The 23,662-nt window shown below is 39.0% G+C and overlaps 1 protein-coding gene across 13 annotated transcripts in view; it reads left to right on the top strand.

Moving 5' to 3' along the window:
- The window catches only part of LOC102404700 (ovochymase-1), a 96,252-nt gene that overhangs the window by 27,973 nt on the left and 44,617 nt on the right, over window positions 1-23,662 (top strand). For all 13 annotated transcript variants that reach the window (XM_044941302.2, XM_044941301.2, XM_044941298.2 and 10 more), the window contains exons 10-14: window positions 5,367-5,439; window positions 6,086-6,281; window positions 13,417-13,571; window positions 21,443-21,599; window positions 21,913-22,014. In XM_044941302.2, coding sequence (XP_044797237.2) covers window positions 5,367-5,439; window positions 6,086-6,281; window positions 13,417-13,571; window positions 21,443-21,599; window positions 21,913-22,014 — 683 coding nt within the window. The remainder of the gene's footprint in view (window positions 1-5,366; window positions 5,440-6,085; window positions 6,282-13,416; window positions 13,572-21,442; window positions 21,600-21,912; window positions 22,015-23,662) is intronic.

Raw genomic sequence — 23,662 nt, 5'->3', positions numbered from 1 at the left:
ATTTGCTTTTATCTTTATAGCATATCATATGGATTATCATGTGGATGTGTATAATTATAATTAATTCATTTTCAGTCCAGACTGATTAAGTTAATCACACTTGTAGGCAGGTTCTGGACACTGTATATTTATATACACCCCAGGACTAACAACAAGATCCTACTGTGTAGCACAGAGAACTGTATTCTCTGTTATATATATATATCAGTATCCTATGATAAATCATAGTGGAAAGGAATATTTTTTAAAATACATGTATATTTATAACTGAATCACCTTGCTGTACATCAGAAATTAACACAACACTGTAAATCAATTATTCTTCTAAATAAATATATACTCCCCAAATGATTCCAACGTACAAAGTCCAGAACCACTCCCTGTCCATGTGTCCATCTTGACCCTTTCTTGCTTGTCCCCAATGAGCCCAGGCCTTTTCTCAAACATGCTGTGCTTGTTCCTGTCTCAAGGTCTGTGTCGTTCCCTCTGCCATTTGGGACACCAAGTTACATTTAGTTGTCCTGTTTCCTTAGGCTCCTCTTGGCTCTGAGTCTCACAGACTTGTTTCTAATGGTCTTAATGGTATTTAGGAGTACTCATCTGGTGTTTTGTAGAAGGTACCTCAGTTTGAGTTCATCAGATATTTTTCTCATGGTTTTTCTGGGACTCCACAGGAAATCCACAGAGGGACATGTCCTTTTTATCACATTATATGAAGGGTACATGCTACCAGCATGATTTCTCACTGATGATGTTAACCTGGTATTTGCCAGGTGTCTCCACTGTTAAGTTCCGTCTTCCTCCCATTCTTACTTATTCTTTGCAAGCAAGTGGCTAAGGGTAGCCCACACTCGAGCAGTTGGGCATTAAGCTCTATCATCTTGAGTGCAGAGTTTTCTCCATAAATTAAAGTTATTCTGTATGGGAGATTTGCCTCTTCTCTTCCTTTTATTGGGGCTTCCCTAGTGGCTCAGTTGGTAAAGAATCCACCTGCAATGCAGGAGACCCCAGTTCGATTCTTGGGTCAGGAAGATCCACTGGAGAAGGGATAGGCTACCCACTCCAGTATTCTTGGGCTTCCCTGGTGGCTCAGCTGGTAAAGAATCCACCTGCAATGCAGGAGACCTGGGTTCGACCCCTAGATTGGGAAGATCCCCCTGGAGAAGGGAAAGGCTACCCACTCCAGTATTCTGGCCTGGAGAATTCTATGGAATGTATAGTCTATGGGATTACAAAGAGTCAGACACAACTGAGCAACTTTCACTTTCCTTTTACTTATTAAATTGTGTATTAAACCAGTATGGGCAGGAGGACATTTATTTTTTGTAAATACTACATATTTATTTTGTTGCTTGAATTGCTCCAGCTTTGATCCCTGTGAGTTTTTTCAGGGTGAGTATTCCAGTTTTGACCACTGTAAGTTCTTGTCTTTTTGATATGCCACCACCCTTTTGGGACAAAGATGCTCCAAGTTCATCTTATGTATGCCCTCTCAGTCTTAGAAGCAGCCATTTCTCCCATAAGCTGCACGAGAAGTTAAAATCTGGGTGCTGAGCATCCCAGTTGCTACTAGGGTGTTGTTATTGCTTATAGCCCCTCTTAGCTAACAGAGCTAGAAAATGTAAGTAGACATACAAACTCGTTTACATAAACCTATTTTTCTGTCTGTACCTATATTAAGGTAAACATGAGATCATACAGATATTTCCAACTCAACCACATGGTTCATTCTAGCACCCTCCAGCCCTTGGAGGAATTCATTTTATAAGAAATCTATCAAAGTGCATTTTTATGTACCATGGAAAAGCCTCAATCACAGCTGACTAATTAATGGAAATTAAAGTATTGGAGAAACCAGCTATTAGTACTGATGCCAGAGGCACAGAAGAAGCTTTGTCAGACTCCCTTGTCAAATAGTTTATTCTTGAATTTATGTCATAGACTGATTCCTTGCAGCAAGATATAGACCACACCAAACCATTCTTTACAAGGTGAAATATTCAACTTGATGAGTCAGCTGAGATTAATAAACACTGCTGAAGCTAAGTCACTTCAGTCATGTCCGACTCTGTTCGACCCCATAGACAGCAGCCCACCAGGCTCCCCCGCCCCTGGGATTCTCCAGGCAAGAACACTGGAGTAGGTTGCCATTTCCTTCCCCAACACATGAAAGTGAAGTCGCTCAGTTGTGTCCGACTCTTAGCGACCCTATGGACTGCAGCCTACCAGGCTCCTCCATCCATGGGATTTTCCAGGCAAGAGTACTGGAGTGGGGTGCCATTGCCTTCTCTGATTAATAAACACAGTCAGCTATAAATGTTTGTGAACCATTTAAGTTAACCACAAAAATATTTGTATGTAATTTTAGTGACCCTTCTTGTTCTCTTTGTAAAATTTTGCTAAAGTAGTAGTATTGCTTGTTTTTAAAAAGGCAGTTCAAATAAAGTTATCAAGTAAAATCTAAACTACCCTCTCCATTTCTCTAATCCATTCCTCCTCTCTAGAAGTAATCAATATTAAGAATGTTTTAATTATCTGATTTTACATTAATGTTTATACATATATATTTTATGTAGTGTTTTATAATACACAAAACATTGTGCCTTATACTTATATTGATGTGGAAAAGGTTACCTCATTTTTTCTTTAACTTGTATAGTTGTCTAATTTACTTGACCAGAGAAATATCTTTTTTGAAGTTGGAACTGTGTATATCTTTACCCAGAAGCTTTGGGATGCTAGTGTGAAGAATTAGTATGTTCACTCATGCCTTGTCTTTGGGAATCCTTCAGCTGATTCCTTCAAGAACTTACTTCTCCTTGTCTCATCCTCATCAATCTTATGGACATCCAGGGCTCCAGCCTCCATTGAAGGGGCATACCCAAATCCATTGGGAAGGCAAGTTTACTGCATGGAATGAGCCAGTTGGGGAAATGTACAAAATCTGGAGACATTTTTGCTGAAGGTCACCACATGCCAGGCTGGCTGACATTGCTACAAAAGTCAATAAGGACAACTGACAGCAACATTGTACTACACCCCATGTGCTACCATCTCTAGCACTGGTTACCCTTAGTATTAGCCCTAGCAAATACCAGACTTGTCTGGAAGGTTTCTGACTTAAAGTCTGGTGTGGAGCCAGAGAATCTGTATTTCTAGCAAGTTGCTGGATACTGTTGTTTTATTTTTAGGAAAAACCTGGCATGTTCTCCTTTTGTTGACTCCACACTCTTCTTCATGCTCATGTGGGATTTTAGATCCTAACGTATAGCACAGGGAACTCTTCTCAATGTTATGTGGCAGCCTGGGTAAGAGAGGGGTTTGGAGGAGAATGACTGGATGAATGTATATCTGAGTCACTTTGCTGTCCACCTGAAACTCTCACAACACTGTTTATTGACTATACTCTGATATAAAATAAAAAGTTTAAAAAATAAACTTAATTTAGGGGAATAAACTCACTTTGCAGTTGTACATTGGAATCTGTCTCAAACTTAAATCAGTGGGTTTTTTCCGGTCTTAGCCACGTTCTTTATTTTCTTAGAAGCTGCCTTTTAAGATATTTATTTATTTGGGCTTCCCAGGTGATGCTAGTGTTAAAGAACCCACCTACCAATGCAGCAGATGTAAGAGACCTGAGATGTGTGGGTTCCATCCTTGGGTTGGGAAGATCCCCTGGAGGAGGGCATAGCTACCCACGCCAGTATTCTTACCTGGAGAATCCCATGGACAGAAGAGTCTGGTGGGCTACAGTCCATGGGGTCACAAGAGTTGGACATCACTGAAGCAACTTAGCACACCTGCATGCATTTATTTCTTTAACCGTTTATTTTTGGCTGTGCTGGATCTTCTTTGCTGTGTGGGCTTTTCTCTAGTTATGGCAAGCAGGAGTTACTTTTCATTGCAGTATGCAGATTCTTCATTGCGGAGGCTTCTCTTGTTGCCGAGCTCAGGCTGTAGGGCTCTCAGGCTTCAGTAGCTGTGGCTCCCAGGCTCTAAAGTGCAGGCTCAAAAGTTGTGGCACGTGGGCTTATTTGCTCCACAGCTTGTGAGATCTTCTTGGACTACGGATAGAAACCGAGTCCCATGTACCAGCAGGTGGGTCATTTATCACTGAGCCACCAGAAAAGCCCTTTCTAGGGTTAACCAGTTCTTGTTTTTCTCTTTGCAGCTTCCTTCCAAAACTTAGATAAGAGCAATTGGTTTCCATCCAAGGGAGGGGCAGGGGTATGATTCTAGGGCAGTAGCCTTAGTAACAGCTTTAAGAAATAAGTTTCTTTATTGATTTAGAGAGTGACTTTGAAAATAAAGTTGATCCTTCCATTAGAGTGCATGACAGATAATAACAATGATAACGGCTACCATTATGGAGTCGTTACTATCTCCGTATACTTACCAGGCACTTTACTTGAGTTGGCTCCCTTAGTAAAGGCACACTGAAACACATCAGGGAGTCAGACTCATCATGCAAGGAACTGAAATGAGCATGGTTATGATTAGAGAGAACATGCCTACCTGTATTAAGAAACTTCTTTGACTAAATGTATTGAAAAAATACTTTTCATAACTTTACTTTTACTGAAGAGACAGTTTTGAAAAATGAAGAATCAGTGATAATATATTTGTGGCAATTGAGGGACTCTTTCCTTGGATATTTTTTCAGCTGGAGATCTTGATGTGGCAAATTAATGGATGTAGATTCAAATTTTTAAACTTTTTTTGAAGTATATTAAATGTGTGCAAAACATTAATAGAGTTAGAGGAATTTATACAAAGCAAACAACCATGTAACTAGCATCCAGACCAAGAAAGGAAATGGTGCCAGTACCTAGGGGTCCCCTTTATGCCCTCTCCCCTTTAAAAGTAGTCAGTGTCCTAATCTCTGATATCAGATGTGAATTATACCTATTTAGGAATTGATAAATTAGTCTTAGTTTCATAAATTCTGATTATTTTATAAAAGATGATAATTTAAAAGGTATATTCCTATAATATAGTATTTGAATATTTTAAACAGTAAAGCATAGATCTCATTAGAAATGTAATTTTCTTCATGTATTCCTAATGTCACTATGAAATTAAAATAAGCTCTAGGTTTATTTTTTCCTTCTCAACTTAAAAATAAACTGGTGATGTTTGATAAATGCTCCAAAAACATTTTATGGACAAAAGAAGGGGACAAGATAGACAATTAGGAACTTGTCCTCAGATAGATCAGAAGGCATGGTGCAGCTTCCCTGGTTACACAAAGATTCCAGACAAGGTAGTGGGTGGCCCCTGGCTGGACTGAAGAGTGGATGTTATAGTGTTAGACCAAATGGTGAAAAATATGTTTTCATATCAAACTTTTCTTGTTCTTCCTCCAGGAAAAACAATCCACTCTTCTGGACCATTGTTGCTGGAGATCATGACAGAACCTTGAAGGAATCAACTGAGCAGGTGAGAAATGTTTTTAAAGGTCATTCCGCCTATTCTCTAAATTGTCACATGCCAGGGAATACATTTGGGCTTCCCTTGTGGCTCAGCTGGTAAGGAATCCGCCTGCAATTCAGGAGACCTGGGTTCAATCCCTGGATTGGGAAGATACCTTGAAGACGGGAAAGGCTACCCACTCCAGTATTCTGGCCTGGAGAATTCCATGGACTGTATAGTCCACGAGGTCGCAAAGAGTCAAACATGACTGAGCGACTTTCACTTTCAGGGAATACATTTATCTAAAACATGAGATTAGTTACTAATTTCCTAATGCCCCCTTACACTTATCATTTATACCAACATTTAAAGATAGAATTTGAGATCACATTTAATTTGAGAATTAGGGGAAGTGAGTCAGGAAGTGCAAACTGAGGTCCATGTACACAGGTCCACAGAGTCTAATTTTCCCAGGACCTCCATTCCTCAGAAAGTGCTTCATGGATTCCTGCAAATTATTAACAAAGATTTCCCTTCTAAATTTAGTACAAAGTCACCTTCATTGGGTGACATGTGGAAATGCAGAGATTTAGGATGATTTTGGACCAGTATACAAGGAATTGGTTTGAATCATTGACTCTGCCTTGTAATTTCTTGCTTGCTCATGATGCAGGTGAGAAGGGCAAAACACATCGTGATGCATGAGGACTTCGACTCACTGAGCTATGACTCTGATATCGCCCTGATCCAACTGAGCTCTGCCCTAGAATTCAACTCAGTGGTGAGGCCAGTATGTCTTCCACACAGCTTGGAGCCTCTGTTTTCTTCTGAGATTTGTGTTGTGACTGGCTGGGGAAGTGCTAGTAAAGGTAAACCTTTTACTTTTGCATAAACATCACTACTGATTGACAGTTTTGAGAACATGGCATGGAAACGATATCAAACGGTATCTGCTTTAGCCCTTCTTCCTTCTGAAAGACAGGAACCATGGTTTATTTAACTGTAATAGTTCATCAGAGTAGAGAATGAGCTATTTTATAATTTTTCCATCAGGATGCCTTAATCATAGGTAGGCTAGATCTGTGAAAGGCCAGATAGAAGTATCTTATCCCTTGTAGGCCATATGGTCTCTGTCACAGCTATTCAAATCTGCTGTTGTACCACAAAGCAGCCTTAGACAATATGTTACAGAATGGATGTGGCTGTGTTCCAATGGAATTTCTCCATGAAATTGAAATTTTATGCAATAATCTTGTCACAAAATGCTATTCTTTTTTTTGGATTATCTTTTCAACCATTTAAAAATGTACAAACCGCAATTAATTCATGGATTGTAATAAATAGACTCAGAGTTGGTATTGGGAGCTGGTAGTAGGGGCTGACATGGATTTGGCCTGCGGACTGGAATCCGATGAGGCCTGGGCTAGATTCTATAGTTCTTAAAGCCATAGTGAAATACCAAAAGACCTGAATGAGTTGATGTTGTTGTCCTGCTTCTTTGCACTGTATAAAGTTATTTTCTCTTATATTTTCCTTCTGTCTCTATGTCATTTAAACTCTGTAAGCTTGTAGATGACGAAGACAAACTTATGGTTACCAAAGGGGTAAGGGGAAGAGAGGGATAAATTAGGAGTTTGGGCTTAACATGTACATACTACTATATATAAAATAGATAAACAACAATGTCCTACTGTATAGCATAGGGAACTATATTCAATATCTTATGATAATCTGTAATGGAAAAAAATCTGAAAAAGTATATATGTGTGTGTGTGTATATATGCAAAACTGAATCACTTTGCTATATAGCAGAAACTAAGATAACTATGTAAATTAAATATTGTTGCTATTGTTCAGTTGCTAAGTTATTTCTGACTGCAACCACATGGAATGCAGCACACCAGGCTCCTCTGTCCTCCACTGTCTCTTGGACTTTGCTCAAATTCATATCCATTGAGTCGGTAATGCTCTCTAACCATCTCATCTTCTGCATCCTCCTCCTCCTCTTGCCTTCAATCTTTCCCAGCATCAGGGTCTTTTCCAATGAGTCAGTTCTTCGTATCAGGTGGCCAAAGTATTGGAGCTTAAGCTTCAGCATCAGTCCTTCCAAAGAATATCCAAAGTTGATTTCCTTTAGGATTGTCTAGTTTGATCTCTTTGCAGTCCAAGGGAAAACTAGCATCACAGTTTGAAAACATCAGTTCTTCACTGTTCAGCCTTCTTTATGGTCCAACTCTCACATCCATACATGACTACTGGAAAAACCATAGCTTTGACTAGATGGAACTTTGTCCGCAAAGTGATGTCTCCACTTTTTATTATGCTGTCTAGGTTTGTTATAACTTTTCTTCCAAGGAATAAGTGTCTTTTCATTTCATGGCTACAGTCATGATTTTGGAGTGATTTTGGAGCCCAAGAAAATAAAATCTGCCACTGTTTCCAGTTTTTCCCCATCAATTTACCATGAAGTGATGGGACTGGATGTCATGATCTTAGTTTTTTTTGAATGTTGATTTTCAAGCCAGCTTTTTCACTCTTCTCTTTCACCCTCATGAAGAGGCTCTTTAGTTCCTTATCACCTTCTGCCATTAAAGTGGTGTCATTTGCATATCAGAGATTGTTGATATTTCTCACAGCAGTCTTGATTCCAGCTTGTGATTCAGCCAGCCTGGCATTTCCTATGATGTACTCTGCATAGAAGTTGAATAAGCAAGGTAACAATATATGGTCTTGTCATACTCCTTACACAATTTCAAACCAGTCAGTTGTTCCATGTGTGGTTCCAACTATTGCTTCTTGTCCTGCATACAGGTCTCTCAGGTGATAGGTAAGGTGGTTTGGTATTCCCATCTCTAAGATATACACAGTTTGCTGTGATCTGCACAGTCAAAGGCCTTTTAGCATAGTCAATGAAGCAGAAGTAGATGTTTTTTCTGGAAGTCCCTTGCTTTCTTTATGATCCAACGAATGTTAGTAATTTGATCTCTGGTTCCTCTGCCTCTTTGAAACCCGGCTTGTGCACCTGGAAGTTCTCAGTTCACATGCTGCTGAAGCCTAGCTAGAAGGATCTTGAGCATGACCTTGCTAGCATGTGAAATGAGCACAACTGTACAACAGTTTGAACATTCTTTGGCATTGCCTTTCATTGGAATTGGAATAAAAACTGACATTTTCCAGTCTTGTGGCCACTCCTGAGTTTTCCAAATTTGCTGACATATTGAGTACAACACTTTAACAACATCATCTTTTAGGATTTGAAATAGCTTAGCTGGAATTCTGTCACCTCCACTAGTTTTTTTGTTTTGGTTTGGTTTGGGTTTTTTGTAGAAATGCTTCCTAAGGCCCACTTGACTTCACACTTCAGTGTGTCCATATGTGGTGAGTATGTAGTGAGTGACCACACCATCATGGTTACCTGGGTCATTAAGACCTTTTTTTGTATAGTTCTATGTATTCTTGCACATCTTAATCTCTTCTGCTTCTGTTAGGTCCTTACTGTTTCTGACCTTTATTATGCCCATCCTTGCATAAAGTGTTCCCTCAATATCTCCAATTTTCTTGAAGAAATCTCTAGTCTTTCCCATTCTGTTTTTTTTCCTCTAATTCTTTTCATTGTTCATTTAAGAAGGCCTTTTTATCTCTCATTGCTATTCTCTAGAACTCTGCTTTCAGTTCAGTATATATTTTTCCCTTTCTCTCTTGCCCTTCACCTATCTTCTTTCCTTAAAAATTTGTAAAGCCTCCTGAGACAACCACTTTGCCTTTTTGTATTTCTTTTTTGAGGGGATGGTTTTTGTCACTGCCTCCTGTACAATGCTATGAACCTCCATCCATAATTCTTTATGCACTCTGCCTACCAGATCTAATCCCTTGAATCTATTTATCCCCTCCACAGTATAATCAGAAGAGATTTTATTTAGGTCATACCTGAATGGCCTAGTGGTTTTCCCTACTTTTTCAAGTTGGAGCCTGAATTTTGCAATTAGGAGCTGCTGATCTGAGCCACAGTCAGCTCCAAGTCTTGTTTTTGCTGACTGTAGAGCTTCTCTATCTTCAGCTACAAAGAATATAATCAGTCTGATTTCAGTATTGACCATCTGGTGATATCCGTATGTAGAGTTGTTTCTTGGGTTGTTGGAAAAGGGTGTTTCTATGACCAGCATGTTCTCTTGACAAAATTCTGTTAGCCTTTGTCCTTTTTCATTTTGTACTCCAAGGCCAAATGTGCCTGTTATTCCAGGTATCTCTTGTCTTCCTACTTCTGCATTCTAATCCCCTATGATGAAAAGGACATTTTTGTTGGTGTTAGTTCTAGAAGGTCTTGTAGGTCTTCACAGAACTTCATAGGTCAACTTCAATTTCTTCAGCCTCAGTGGTTGGGCATAGTCTTAGATTACTGTGATGTTGAATGGTTAGAGCATTCTATCATTTAGGGATTGTACCCAAACCCTACATTTGTGATGCTTCTGTGGATTGTGAAGGCTGCTTCATTTCTTCTAAGGGATTCTTGTCCACACTAGTAAACATAATGGTCATCTGAATTAAATTTTCCCATTCCCTTCCATTTTACTTCACTAATTCCTAGGATATTAATGTTCAATTTTGCCATCTCCTGCTAGACCACATTCAGCATACCTTGATTCATAAACCTAACATTTCGGATTCCTGTGCAATATTCTTTACAGGATCAGACTTTACTTTCGCCACCAGACACATCTACAACTGAGAGTTGTTTCCGCTTTAGCCCAGGCGCTTCGTTCTTTCTGGAGCTAATAGTCATTGTTCTCGGCTCTCCCCCAGTAACATATTGGACACCTTCCAACGTAGGGGGCTTATCTTCCAGTGTCATACCTTTTTGCCTTTTCATACTGTCCATGGGGTTCTCTAGGCAACAGTAGTGGAGTGGGTTCCCATTTGCCCAAGCACAACATTGTGATTCATGAAAAGGAAGTCAAATATACTTCAAACAAAACAGTGGCAAAGTCTGTGAGCTTGAAGGAGAGGGGAATTAATCTTTGACCCTGTACAGCATTCATCTTTTCGGTTTACTGTGGTACCTGCAGCCAAACTGCATTTTTCTAAAATCTTTACAACTGCCATATGAGGAGATTTTATCCTCCTGTTTTGCAAATGAGGGGGTTATGGCCCTGAAAGTTAAGTCATTTGCTAAGATTCCATGGCTAATAAATATCAAAGGGGAATTTAAATCAGTGTGGCTCAGCTGATAAACCTTGAATGGCTTTTTGTTACATAAGAAACAATTTCCATCCCAAACTGAATGTTAAGAATGTTGTGGAAATATTTACTTTTGGGTAATAATAATAATAAGTTTTCATTAAGAAAAAAAGAATAAATCTGATCTCTTAGCGCAGCACTGAAGAATCTGCATGGGACCTCCCGAACCTCTCCAGCATCTGTTCTTTGTTTGTCCCGTTGTTGGCTGACCTTCAGGCACTGTGTCTTCTTTCTCTCTCAAGCTCTGTACTCTGTTTCTTTGGCCTTGGAGCACTCCTATTTCAGTCTCCTCACAGCCTCTTCTCATCACTCCATCCTCAACTCAAATCTCAGACCATTTTCTTGCAGCAGAACTGTCCTTCTTCACTCTCTTCATTGCCTGGTTTTATCATCTCCTTGCACGTAAAGGGACTTAACATTATTTTACAGACTCGTTTTCTATATCTCACCCCTTATAGCGGGAGCCTCTTGGAGGCAGATCTCTGCCTAATTTACTGCTCTCTCCCCAGGGGTCAATATCTACCTTGCATAGAGGAAACAGTAACCTTTTATGGACTGGCTGGCTTCAGTGCCCTTGAGTAAATGTGCCTGTTCTCTGAAACCTTCAGCCTTCACCAACTCTGTGACCACCAGGTGCTAGAGGTAGTTAAAGTTTTACAAAAGGTGACTTCAGTCTTTCAGTCTCAGAGAGATAACAAGTTCTCCATTTTGAGACATGATAATAAAACAGCACTTTTAGGGATCGTCTCTGAAAAGAGGATTTTAAATATATTAATTTATTTTTGTATTAGGTTACTGCATTAAAAAAGTAAGATATAGAGTCAGACCCGGGCTAGTTCTTAGTTCTGTCCCATAGTTGCTGAAAGATCAAATCTTCAGAGTTCTGGCTTTTTCAGGTGTGAAATCAGTGTGACCGCCCACCTCACAATGTTGTGAGTATTCAGAGCTTGGAGTAAAAAGCATAAGTATTGTACATCCTGTGTTAGTTGTTCAGTCATGTCCAACTCTTTGCAACCCCATGGACTATATGGCCTGCCAGGCTCCTCTGTCCATGCTGTCCATGAAATTCTCCAGGTAGTAATACTGGAGTAGGTAGCCATTCCCTTCTCCAGGGGATTTTCCAGACCCAGGGATTGAAACCAGGTCTCCTGTCTTGCAGGCAGATTCTTTACCATCTAAACCACTAAATGTAAATTAATTTTTAATTAATTTTAATATATTTTTAAAAAATGTTTATTGGAGTATAGTTGCCTTACAATGTTTTTTTAGTTTCTGCTGTACTGGAAAGTGAATCAGCTATATGTATACATATTTGTTGTTGTGTAGTCACTAAGTTGTGTCCTACTCTTTGTGATCCCATGAAATGTAGCCCTCCAGAGTCCTCTGTCCATGAGATTTCCCAGGCAAGAACACTGGAGTGGGTTGCCAGCAAGGGGATTTTTCACTGAGCCACCGGGGAAGCCCCATATGTATACATGAACCCCCTTTTTTTAAAATTGTTTCCAGAAAGTTACGGAACTATGAAATACTAAACTTAGCTTTTTTAAATGAGTCATAAATCTAAAGTAATAGAATAAGTCATGCAGAACACATGTTAACATAGGCCTGCCTGAGGGTCAGGACAGGGAAGAAATTCTTTAGTATTCATCATCGAAGTCATCTTAAATTGGAGTTGAAATTAGGCCCCAGTGATAATAAAGGACAGAGAAGGCAATGGCACCCCACTCCAGTACTCTTGCCTGGAGAATCCCAGGGATGGGGGAGCCTGGCGGGCTGCCGTCTATGGGGTTGCACAGAGTCGGACATGACTGAAGTGACTTAGCAGCAGCAGATAATAAAAGAAAAAGAGAAACATGATTTTGGTTTATATTAGGAAATCCTATAAATGTATTCAGAGAAGGCAGTGGCACCCCACTCCAGTACTCTTGCATGGAGAATCCCATGGGTGGAGGAGCCTGGTAGGCTGCAGTCCATGGGGTCGCGAAAAGTCAGATACGACTTCCCTTTCACTTTTCACTTTCATGCATTGGAGAAGGCAATGGCAACCCATTCCAGTGTTCTTGCCTGGAGAATCCCAGGGACGGGGGAGCCTGGTGGGCTGCCATCTATGGGGTCGCACAGAGTTGGACACGACTGAAGCGACTTAGTAGTAGTAGTAGTATAAATGTATTATTGTTATATAGTTATAATATATTTACATAAATATCTACAGTTGACCTTTGAACAATGTGGAGGTTAATTCAAGTATCATTTACAGTCAGCCTTCCATATCTGCAATCCCACATCCATGGGTTCTTCCAACCACAAGCTATGTAGTACTGCTAATATCTGCTATTGAAAACATATCCAAGTATAAGTGGACCTGTACAGCTCAAACTGATGTTGTTCAAGGGTCAACTGTACATGTATAAATATATAGTCACATATATTTATAATATGAATTATCTAACTCCAAGTCATATATTACTGAATTTCTCTTTCTGAATTCTTACATGTAGCAATCTTTGAAACACTAAGATTTAAATCAGAATTAAACTAGAAAAAAAAAAGTGTTTTTGGTCTTGTTCTTGCCAATGGATTTTCTTCCCCAAGATGCCACATCTGGAAATAAAGATATTCTGCACAAGACACTGTGTTTGGATTCAGAAGTCTGCATCAACTTAGGCAAAACCGAATGATGGTGTAGAGAAAGCTTGAACTTAAATATATTTCTTTAACATCACCTGTTGTTTACTTCCCAATCAAGCTCTTTCTCAATCTACTTTTTAGATGGTGGTCTAGCAAGTCGCTTACAGCAGATTCAAGTGCCTGTGTTAGAAAGAGAGGTCTGTGAACGCACTTACTATTCAGCCCATCCAGGAGGAATCTCAGAGAAGATGATCTGTGCTGGCTTTGCAGCATCTGGAGGGAAAGATGTGGGTCAGGTGAGAGGATCCTGATTTTGCCAAGGAAGACAGGAAGTTGTTATCTGCTGGAGATTCTCCATAGACAAGAAGAATCCACTCTCAAAGCCATAGACAAGTGTGCCCAAAGCATCACATCACACCCCTATTCAAAAGCCACACAGAAGCAGGCATCAGTCAGAGGGCAAGTGGGTACGTAGAGGAGCCCATGAGAAGGTAGGAGAGGGCAACACCACTCAAATGACCTGCTGGTGAGATGTGTTCAGATATGCTTAGGGCTTTGGTAAAAGGGCAATGAGCAAATAAGGATTCTCAGTTAATGTATCCAACTTGTGATATAAAAATTTTATTATTTAAAATTATTACTAAATTCCTGTGTACTCACACAATTTTCTACCACAGAATAAAATAAAACAATCATGAGGAAAATGAGAACCTTTGAAAAAATGGTTTTCATATGCAATGGAAAATAAGTCACAAAGCAGTGGTTTAATTTCAGTGATACCACAGTGGTGCAAGGCTACACAGATGGACTTACAAGTCAGCTGGGCAAGCGTGCTGTTGGCGAGTTCAGCATTAAGTAAGAAAAAGACAGGATGTGTGCAAAAGGATTGCAAAATACCAGCTTTAATATCCACATAGCCAACTGAGAAATGTGACTTAGTTATGCAACCGAGAAGCATTTCCAACAGGAAGTAGCCCTACCTTTAGCTCCTAGGCTGAATTTGAGGGAAGGTGCCTGAAGGAAGGCAGACCCATACCTCCAGATCGGTATTTCCTTTCATGCTGGGCTAGAGAGGGAAGAAAAGAATGTGTCTTAAATAGTTGTAGCTCTTTGATGGTACATCCCAGCCCCCACCAGGAAACATGAACCAATGGATATCACCTCTAAAGAGAGAAAACTGGGCTATAATCTGGGTAGAAGTCTTTCCATGTAAAAACATGAGGACAAAAGGAAGACGGTCCCCTCTTAACTTTGAGTATAAATTTATTGTGGTTAAGCCTTTTATGATGTCAAGTTCTATACAAATTCTGTTTTATGTTGTATATTGTCCTAATTTGCATTCTCCAGAAGCCAACCCTAAGAGGAGGATTCAGTTGTAGTCTGTTTAGAAGTGCAGTTTCAGCTGTAGGAATGTGAGGAGGTGGTACAGGGAAGGGGAAGCCGCTAGTCTAGGATGTGCAGTTAAGCCAGCTACCACAGCGGGGGGCTGAACTGAATCCTGCAGTGATAAACTCATGTAGTACACTTATTCCCTTGGAGGAGTGAGGCAGCTTCCCCAAGGTGATGGCTGGAGGGCTGCAGGGGGGCACCTCTCATATTCTGGCTTAGCTCGTGGGTGGGGTGGATAGGGCAGGATCCCTGCGGCACAGAGCCAGCCACTGACTGGAAGGTCTGAGGAGTATGAGAAGGGTTTCACACCCTCTGCTAGAGGATATTACTGTTACAGAAATCAAATAGAAAAGTGTTCTGATTCTGAATTAATGTGTTCTTTCTCCCTTTTTTGAGGGATGGTTTTTCTATTTTGAATCAAGAAAATTACAAATAGCTCTGCTGTCTCTGTCATGTTTAATAGCATCTAACATTAAGGAACGACCTTAATCTATCAAGACATCATAAAAGAACTAGAGAGGGAAATAGATCTGTGTAGAGGTGAGCCAAATACCATGATCTCACTTGGCACCTATTCTTACTTCAGCTACATCCAGCTGTCACTTTGGCTGCAGTGTGACCAAATTTATAGCCAATGTGAGAAGAGGAAAATAGGAGTTGAGATTCTGACCAAGTGTGGCTAGCTTTCTCTTACAAAGAATACTGAATTACAGAAAGGGTAACTTCAGAAACTTGCTTTGACAGAATGGACTCTAATATATCTGTCAGGTAATTGGTTTTTACCCTCCTGTGTATACTTGGAGGTAATGGACCCGCTAATGTAATTTCTCATCCAGGAAGGTGAACATCAGAAGGTTGAAATGCAGAGACATGGGAGTCTCAGACACACAGTGTGGAATCCTGTGATTCTTTGCTCACCACATATTTCAGATTGTTTTAAAAAATTTCAAGTTCTTCGACCTATCAAGTGATTTCTGTCTTCACAGAGTAGATACTTGTCTGGTTCTTGCTGACTTTTCCAATGTATTTCTTATTTCTTTCCCCTTGCTTACTATAGTCCAGCCACACTGCTTGCCTTCTGACCTTCAAACTTGCCACATCCGTGTCTAAATTGGGCCCTTAGCCCCAATATCAGTTCTGCATATAATGCTGTTTCTCTAGATTTTAAAAAATACAGCTCCTTCTTATTTTTCATGTATGAGCTCAAATGCTCATATATATATATATACACACAGACACACACACATATATATGTATAATACATATGTGCATGCTAAGTCGCTTCAGTGATGTCCAACTTTGTGTGACCCTATGGACTGTAGCCCACTAGGCTCCTCTGTCCATGGGATTCTCCAGGCAAGAATACTGGAGTGGGTTGCTGTGCACTCCTCCAGGGGATCTTCCCAAACAAGGGATGGAACCTGTATCTCTAACATCTCCTGCATTGGCAGGCAAGTTCTTTACCACTAGCACCACCTGGGAAGCCTTTAACAGTCACATCTGAGTGTTAATATGTAGTTTATTTTATGTAATTTATTTGTTATGTAATATATTTATCATGTAAGTTAATATGTAATTTATTTATATGTGTGTATGCATATATATATTTATGTGTATATGTATATATATTTATATATGCATGTGTAAACATACACACAGCTACCTTTTTTCTCAACGTTCACTCTGAGTATTCTTTTTATGGGTAACATTACAATCTAATTTGTTTATACTCTTTTCCATAATGGCTAGCCCACAGTAGGAACTGCTACTGCTACTGCTAAGTCACTACAGTCGTGTCCGACTCTGTGCGACCCCATAGACGGAAGCCCACCAGGCTCCCCCGTCCCTGGGATTCTCCAGGCAAGAACACTGGAGTGGGTTGCCATTTCCTTCTCCAATGCATGAAGGTGAAAAGTGAAAGTGAAGTCGCTCAGTCGTGTCCAACTCTTAGCGACCCAATGGACTGCAGCCCACCAGGCTCCTCCGTCCATGGGATTTTCCAGGCAAGAGTACTGAAGTGGGGTGCCATTGCCTTCTCTGTTTAAAGTAACTAATAGGCACCATTTGTTCATTAAAGATTTAATATGTACTAAACCCTGTGATAAGCACTGACAAAAGAAGATAAATTAGACAGACTTTTTCTGTATCATGAAATGTTTGTAATTGCCTGGAAAATTCTATATTGGGTATATAGAATTTACCCAACTGAATTAATGAGTGAATAAAAGAAACATCAGACCATTTTCAAACTGGAAGGAAATCTTAAGTATAATCTTATGTGGGGGAAAAAACTAGACCCAAAGAAAATGTTAATTGTTCTACAATACAAATTAGGGAATCTGTCTCCTATTCCAAATTCAGGATATCTACTGTGAAATTCTTTGTATAAAATAAACAGCAATATCAAATGTGTTATCAGCTCAGTTTATTTTAGAAGAAGATAATTAAAAATTTAGTTAGGGTCTAAATACACTTGTGTATATATATATACATATATATAAAGCACTGATTAAAAATCAGAAAGAATGTCTTTAAAAAATGCAAATCCTATATTTTAAGGTCTGATTATTTTCAGCTTTATTGAGATTAATTGACATATAACACTGTATAAATTTAAAATGTACAGTGTGATGATTTTTATACACATGTGTTGTGAAGGGGCTTCCCAGGTAGATCAGTGGTAAAGAATCCACCTGCCAGTTCAGAAGATGCATGAGACAAGTGTTCAAGCCCCGGGTTGGGAAGATCCTCTGGAGGAGGAAATGGCAACCCAGTCCAGTATTCTAGCCTGAGGAACTCCATGGGCAGAGAAGCCCAGCAGGCTACACAGTCCATGGAGTCACAAAGAGTTGGACAAAATTGAGCAACTGAGCACATCTCGCACAATTACCATTTCTTCTTGTGTTGAGAACACTTATGATCTACTCTCTTAGCAACCGTATATAAGATCCTAGTCGCTAAGTCATGTCCAGCTCTTTAAAGCCGCATGGTCTGCCAGGTTCCTCTGCCCATGGGATTTCCCAGGCAAGAATACTTGAGCAAGTAGCTATTTCCTTCTCCAGGGGATCTTCCCATCCCAGGGATCAAACCCATGCCTCAAAGAATTGGCAGGCAGATTCTTTACCACTGAGTCATTAGGGAAGTCCATTTCTGTGAGTAATTTTTTTAGATTTCACATATATGTGATATAACATGGTCATTGTCTTTCCCTATCTGACTTTTCACTTAGCATCATGTTCTCAAGGTCATCCATATTCTCACAAATGGCAGGATTTCCTTTGTTCTCATAGCTGAATAATATTCCATCTTAATATTTAGTATTCTTATAGATAAATAACAAATAAACATATATCTAATATATATATGTGTGTGTGTGTGTGTGTGTGTATATATATATATATTGCTTCCCAGGTGGTTCAGTGATACAGAATTTGCCTTCCAATGCAGGAGATGTGGGTTTGATCCCTGGGTTAAGAAGATCACCTGGAGGAAATGGCAACCCACTCCAGTATTCCTGCCTGGAAAATCACATGGACAGAGTAACCTGGCAGGCTATAGTCCACGGGGTCACAGAGTGTCAGACATGACCTAGCAACTGAGCACTCTTAAAGTATCCATAACACACACACACACACGCATGCACACACTACATCTTTTTTATCCATTCATCCTTTCACAGAAAAATGGATTGCTTCCATAAATTGGCTAATGTGAATAAAGCTGCAATAAACATGGGATTGCAGTTATTTCTTCAGTATCCTAATTTTATTTCCTTAGGCTGTATACCCAAAACTAGGATTACTGTATAATATAGTAGTTCTATTTTCCACAGTGATATATCAATTTATATTCCTACCAGTGGTGCAATAGGATTCTCTTTTGTCCACATCCTTGCAAACACTTTATTTCTTGTCTTTTTGATGACAGATGATTAAACAGGTATGAGATGATATCTCATTGTGATTTTGACTTTCATTTTCCTGATGCTTGTGATGTTGGGCACATTTACATATACCTTATTGGCCATCTGCACATCTTCTTTGGAAATATGTCTATTCAGATCCTCTGCTCATTTTTAAACTGTGTGATTTTTGTTATTGATTTGTATGAATTTTATAATTTTGAATAATAATCCCATATCAGATACATGGTTTGCAAATATTTTCTCCCATTCCACATGTTACATTTTGACCTTGATTGTTTCTTGTGATGTGCAGAAGCATTTTAACTTGATGCAATCCCACTGACTGATTTTTGCCCCTTTTGCTTGTGCTTTTGGTTTCATATCCAAAACTCTGATGCCACAAGCAAAGGAGCTTTCCCCCTGTTTTCCTCTAGGAGTTCTGCCTTTTGGGGCCTTATGTTTGTTTAAGTCTTTAATTTTTTATAGTGTAAACAGGGATTCAGTTTTATTTTTCTGCATATGGATATCTAATTTCTCCAACTCCATTTACTGAAGAAATTAATCTTTCCTCACTGAATACTCTTTGTTCCCTTGTCAAATATTAGTTACCTATATAAATTAAGGTTTTTTCCTGGGCTCACAATTCTGTCCCTTAGGTCTACATATCTCTTTTAACACCAGTACCATACTGTGTTGATTACTATAAATTTGTAATATATTTTAAAATTAGGAAGTGTGATGCCTCCAACTTTATCCTTTCTCAGGATTGCTTTGACTGTGTGGGGGTCTTTGTGGTTCCATGTGAGTTTTAGGATTTTTTCCTTCATTTCTGTGAAAAACACCATTAAAATTTTGATATGGACTGCTTTGAATCTATAGGTGGTTTTGAGTAGTATGGACATTTTAACAATATTAATTCTTCCAATCTATGAACATAGGATAACTTTTCATTTATTTGTGTAAATAATTTTCAATTTTTTTCATCAAAGTGATAGTTTTTTGTGTAGAGATCTTTTGCCTCCTTGGTTAAATGTGTTCTGAAATATTTTATTATTCTGATGCTATCATATATGAATTTTTTTAAAAAATATGTTTTTTATTGGTGTATAGAGACACAATTGATTTCTTTTTTCTATTTCAAAGAAGTTTGTATTTGAGCCTTAAGCTTTTGAAAATAAAGTTTAGAGACACTGCATATGACTATTACTGTAATACACATGAAGTGTTCTATCAGACCCTTAAAATTAACATAAACTATCTCATAGTCAACAAAATAGGGGCTGGGTGCCAATTTTATTAGATGGTACAGCATTTTAATTATCATTTTATGTCTATCTAGGTGTAGCTGAAATTCAAAATTCACACCAAAGTAAAACTATATCATAACTCAATGCCATACTAAATGTACTTGGCCTGTGCAGTAAAATTCTAGTCAGATTTCACTTTGATTCCCTTCTCATTCATGGCCCAGGTGGCCTTGATAGAAACGCAGGACTTAGTGCTGATCATCACACCACATACCTCTGTCTTTTTTTATAATCTCTACAAAATTTTAAAGGGGAGATGTAGCATTAGGCCTGTGGAGCAGATCTTGCTTGATTCCCTCAATGACACTGGCCCAGTATTTGTCCAGCAGAACCCACCAGGAACTAACGCAAGGTGCACAGCCCCTCACTGATTACAGGCAAGAGACAACGGACTTCTGCATGTTTGTTTTGTATACTGAAACTTTACTGTATTCATTGATAAGTTCTAACAGTTTTTTGGTGAAGCCTTTAAGATTTTCTGTATAAAAAATTATATCACCTGAAAATAGAAACAATTTTACTTCTTCCTTTCTGGTTTGGGTGCCTTTATTTCTTTTTCTTGCCAGATTGCTCTGACTAGGATTTTCAGACTATGTTGAATAGGCATTTAAATAGGCATGGGGAGGATGAGCACTTTTGTTTCTGCTTTTAGAGGAACAGCTTTCAACCTTTCACTGTTGAGTAGGATGTTAAGTGTGGGTTTGTTATATATGATTTTTATTATGTTGAGTTATGTTTTGTTTATATCCAAGTTCTTGAGAGTTTTTAATAGTGAAAGAATGTTGCATTTTTCAAATGTTTTGTTTGTACTATTGAGATGACACAACTTTTAACTTTCACATTTATTGATTTGCATATATTGAAAAACTCGTACATCCCTGGAATAAATCCCATTTGATTATGGTGATTGATAGTATATTTAATATACTGCTGAATTCAGTACGTTAGTATTTTGCTGGGGATTTTTACATCTATATTCATTGGAGATATTGGCCTGTAATTATCTTTCCTGTAGTGTTCTTATCTAGCTTTGGTATGAGGATAATGCTGACTTCATAAAATGATTTTTGGAGTATTCCCCCCTCTTCAGTTTTTGTGAGGAATTTGACAAGGATTCTTTATTTAAATGTTTAATGAAATTCACTAGTAACGCCTTCTGGTCCTGGACTTTTCTTTTTTATGATATTCTTCATTATTGATTCATTCTCCTTTCTCATATTAGTCTATTGTGATTTTCTTTTTCCTCTTAATTTGTTGTTAGTAGGTTGCATGTTTCTGGGAATTTATTTCTTATAAATTACCCAATTTTTGGTTTATAAGTGTTCATAGTGGTCTCTTATAATCCTTTGTATTTCTGGAATACCAGCTGTAGTGTCTCCTCTTTCCTTCCTTTTGCCATTTCATTTATTTATGTCTAAGTGTTCTAAGGTATACCAAATGACAAGGAATAAATCTTTTTAAAAAATTAAAGAAATATGTTTTTAATAAATTAATTATTCATGTTCCAAAATTGAAAGCAGGAGTTCTGATTAAAGCAATTTTAGAACACGTTTTCTTGGTGTTTCAGGGAGATTCTGGTGGACCGTTAGTGTGTAAACATGAAAAAGGTCCATTTGTCCTCTATGGCATTGTCAGCTGGGGAGCTGGCTGTGCCCAACCAAGGAAGCCAGGTGTATTTGCCAGAGTGAGTGTCTTCCTGGACTGGATTCAATCCAAAATCAAAGGTAACTATTTTTCATATATTATAAAAAGTTTCTTCTGTGTTTAGAGTGGGCTTGGGAGAGGTGAGAGTGATAGAAACAGCATTATAAAAGAAAAGACAATAATATAGTATTTCATTTTAGTTTCTAAATACATTAAAATATACATTAAAATTCTATAAGAATAACGTCTTCCTTCGGCAATGTTATGGTAAAATTGACTTTTCCTGAGGCTGCTTTAATCCTAGATTTGCATTCTCTTTTGAAAATCTCTGCTCTAGAACAGACAACATTTTGTCCTTAGGCTTTCATCTTTATTTTTAACATGTCTCCCCAGATGCAGGTCCTGTTTTACTCCAGATAAAAAATGAAAGCAAAATCTTAACAAGACAACAACTGCCACCACCCACACCCTCAAGAGACAGTGCATCTGGGCCAGGTAGTAGATGTTCACATTATCCCATTAATAGAACTAATAAGAATTTAGCAAAAAGCATTGCTTATCTGGATTCACTAATTTTCTTTGGAATACCATGAACTGTTTTCATTCTGGTTGGTAGTTGAAGTTGAAAGACAGGAGAGTTATTTATTGTTACTGTCTAGCGATCTTTTCTAGTTCATCAGTCAGTTCAGTCGCTCAGTCGTGTCCAACTCTTTGTGACCCCATGAATTGCAGCACGCCAGGCCTCCCTGTCCATCATCAACTCCCAGAGTTCACCCAGACTCACGTCCATCGAGTCAGTGATGCCATCCAGGCATCTCATCCTCTGTCGTCCCCTTTTCCTCCTGCCCCCAATCCCTCCCAGCATCAGGGTCTTTTCCAATGAGTCAACTCTTCGCATGAGGTGGCCAAAGTACTGGAGTTTCAGCTTTAGCATCATTCCTTCCAAAGAAATCCCAGGGCTGATCTCCTTCAGAATGGACTGGTTGGATCTCCTTGCAGTCCCAGGGACTCTCAATAGTCTTCTCCAACACCACAGTTCAAAAGCATCCATTCTTCAGCGCTCAGCCTTCTTCACAGTCCAACTCTCACATCCATACATGACCACAGGAAAACCATAGCCTTGACTAGACGAACCTTTGTTGGCCAAGTAATGTCTCTGCTTTTGAATATGCTATCTAGGTTGGTCATAACTTTTCTTCCAAGGAGTAAGCGTCTTTTAATTTCATGGCTGCAGTCACCATCTGCAGTGATTTTGGAGCCCCCAAAAATAAAGTCTGACACTGTTTCCACTGTTTCCCCATCTATTTCCCATGAAGTGATGGAACCGGATGCCACAATCTTCATTTTCTGAATGTTGAGCTTTGAGCCAACTTTTTCACTCTCCTCTTTCACTTTCATCAAGAGGCTTTTTAGTTCCTGTTCACTTTCTGCCATAAGGGTGGTGTCATCTGCATATCTGAGGTTATTGATATTTCTCCCGGCAGTCTTGATTCTAGTTCATAGACACAGCTATTACAGGTTTAAAAAAAAGTCTTATGGTTATAAACAGTGCTTGAATTTTGGAAAGGTTCACAGAATTATTCTGATCTCTGAACTGTTTATTCCTGCATGAACAAAGGTCCTTAGACTTTCAGATATCTTGCTAAACAAAGATTCTGGATATGAGATGACTAAGACCAGCATTGGTGTTACTGTCTCTTTTAGTTCTTCCACACTGTCAGTGTCTGTTTGCTAATAGGATTTTATTTTTAGTTAAAAGTTAAAAGCACCTGGTCTTTTGAAAAGACTCTGATGCTGGGAAAGATTGAAGGCAGGAGGAGAAGGGGACGACAGAGGATGAGATGGTTGGATGGCAGCACCTACTCAATGGACATGAGTTTGAGTAAACTCCAGGAGTTGGTGATGGACAGGGAGGCCTGGTGTGCTGCAGTCCATGGGGTCGCAAAGAGTCAGACACGACTGAGTCAGCAACTGAACTGAACTGAAAAGCACCTGGAGATTTAGAAGTCTGTGAAAGATTTACAAGAAGATAAAAGTTCCATGATAACCATCATTCTTGGTTTCCAAATGGTCATAGTCTTTCCCTTTTCACCCATCTCTGCTTCATCTATTCCAACATACACTCAAGTCCAGGAGACAACTA

The sequence above is a fragment of the Bubalus bubalis genome, chromosome 4, assembly GCF_019923935.1.
Source record: "Bubalus bubalis isolate 160015118507 breed Murrah chromosome 4, NDDB_SH_1, whole genome shotgun sequence".
In the NCBI taxonomy this organism is placed as follows: domain Eukaryota; kingdom Metazoa; phylum Chordata; class Mammalia; order Artiodactyla; family Bovidae; genus Bubalus; species Bubalus bubalis.
Note: the sequence above shows the minus strand (reverse complement) of the source record. Positions and strands in the feature narration are given on the sequence as shown.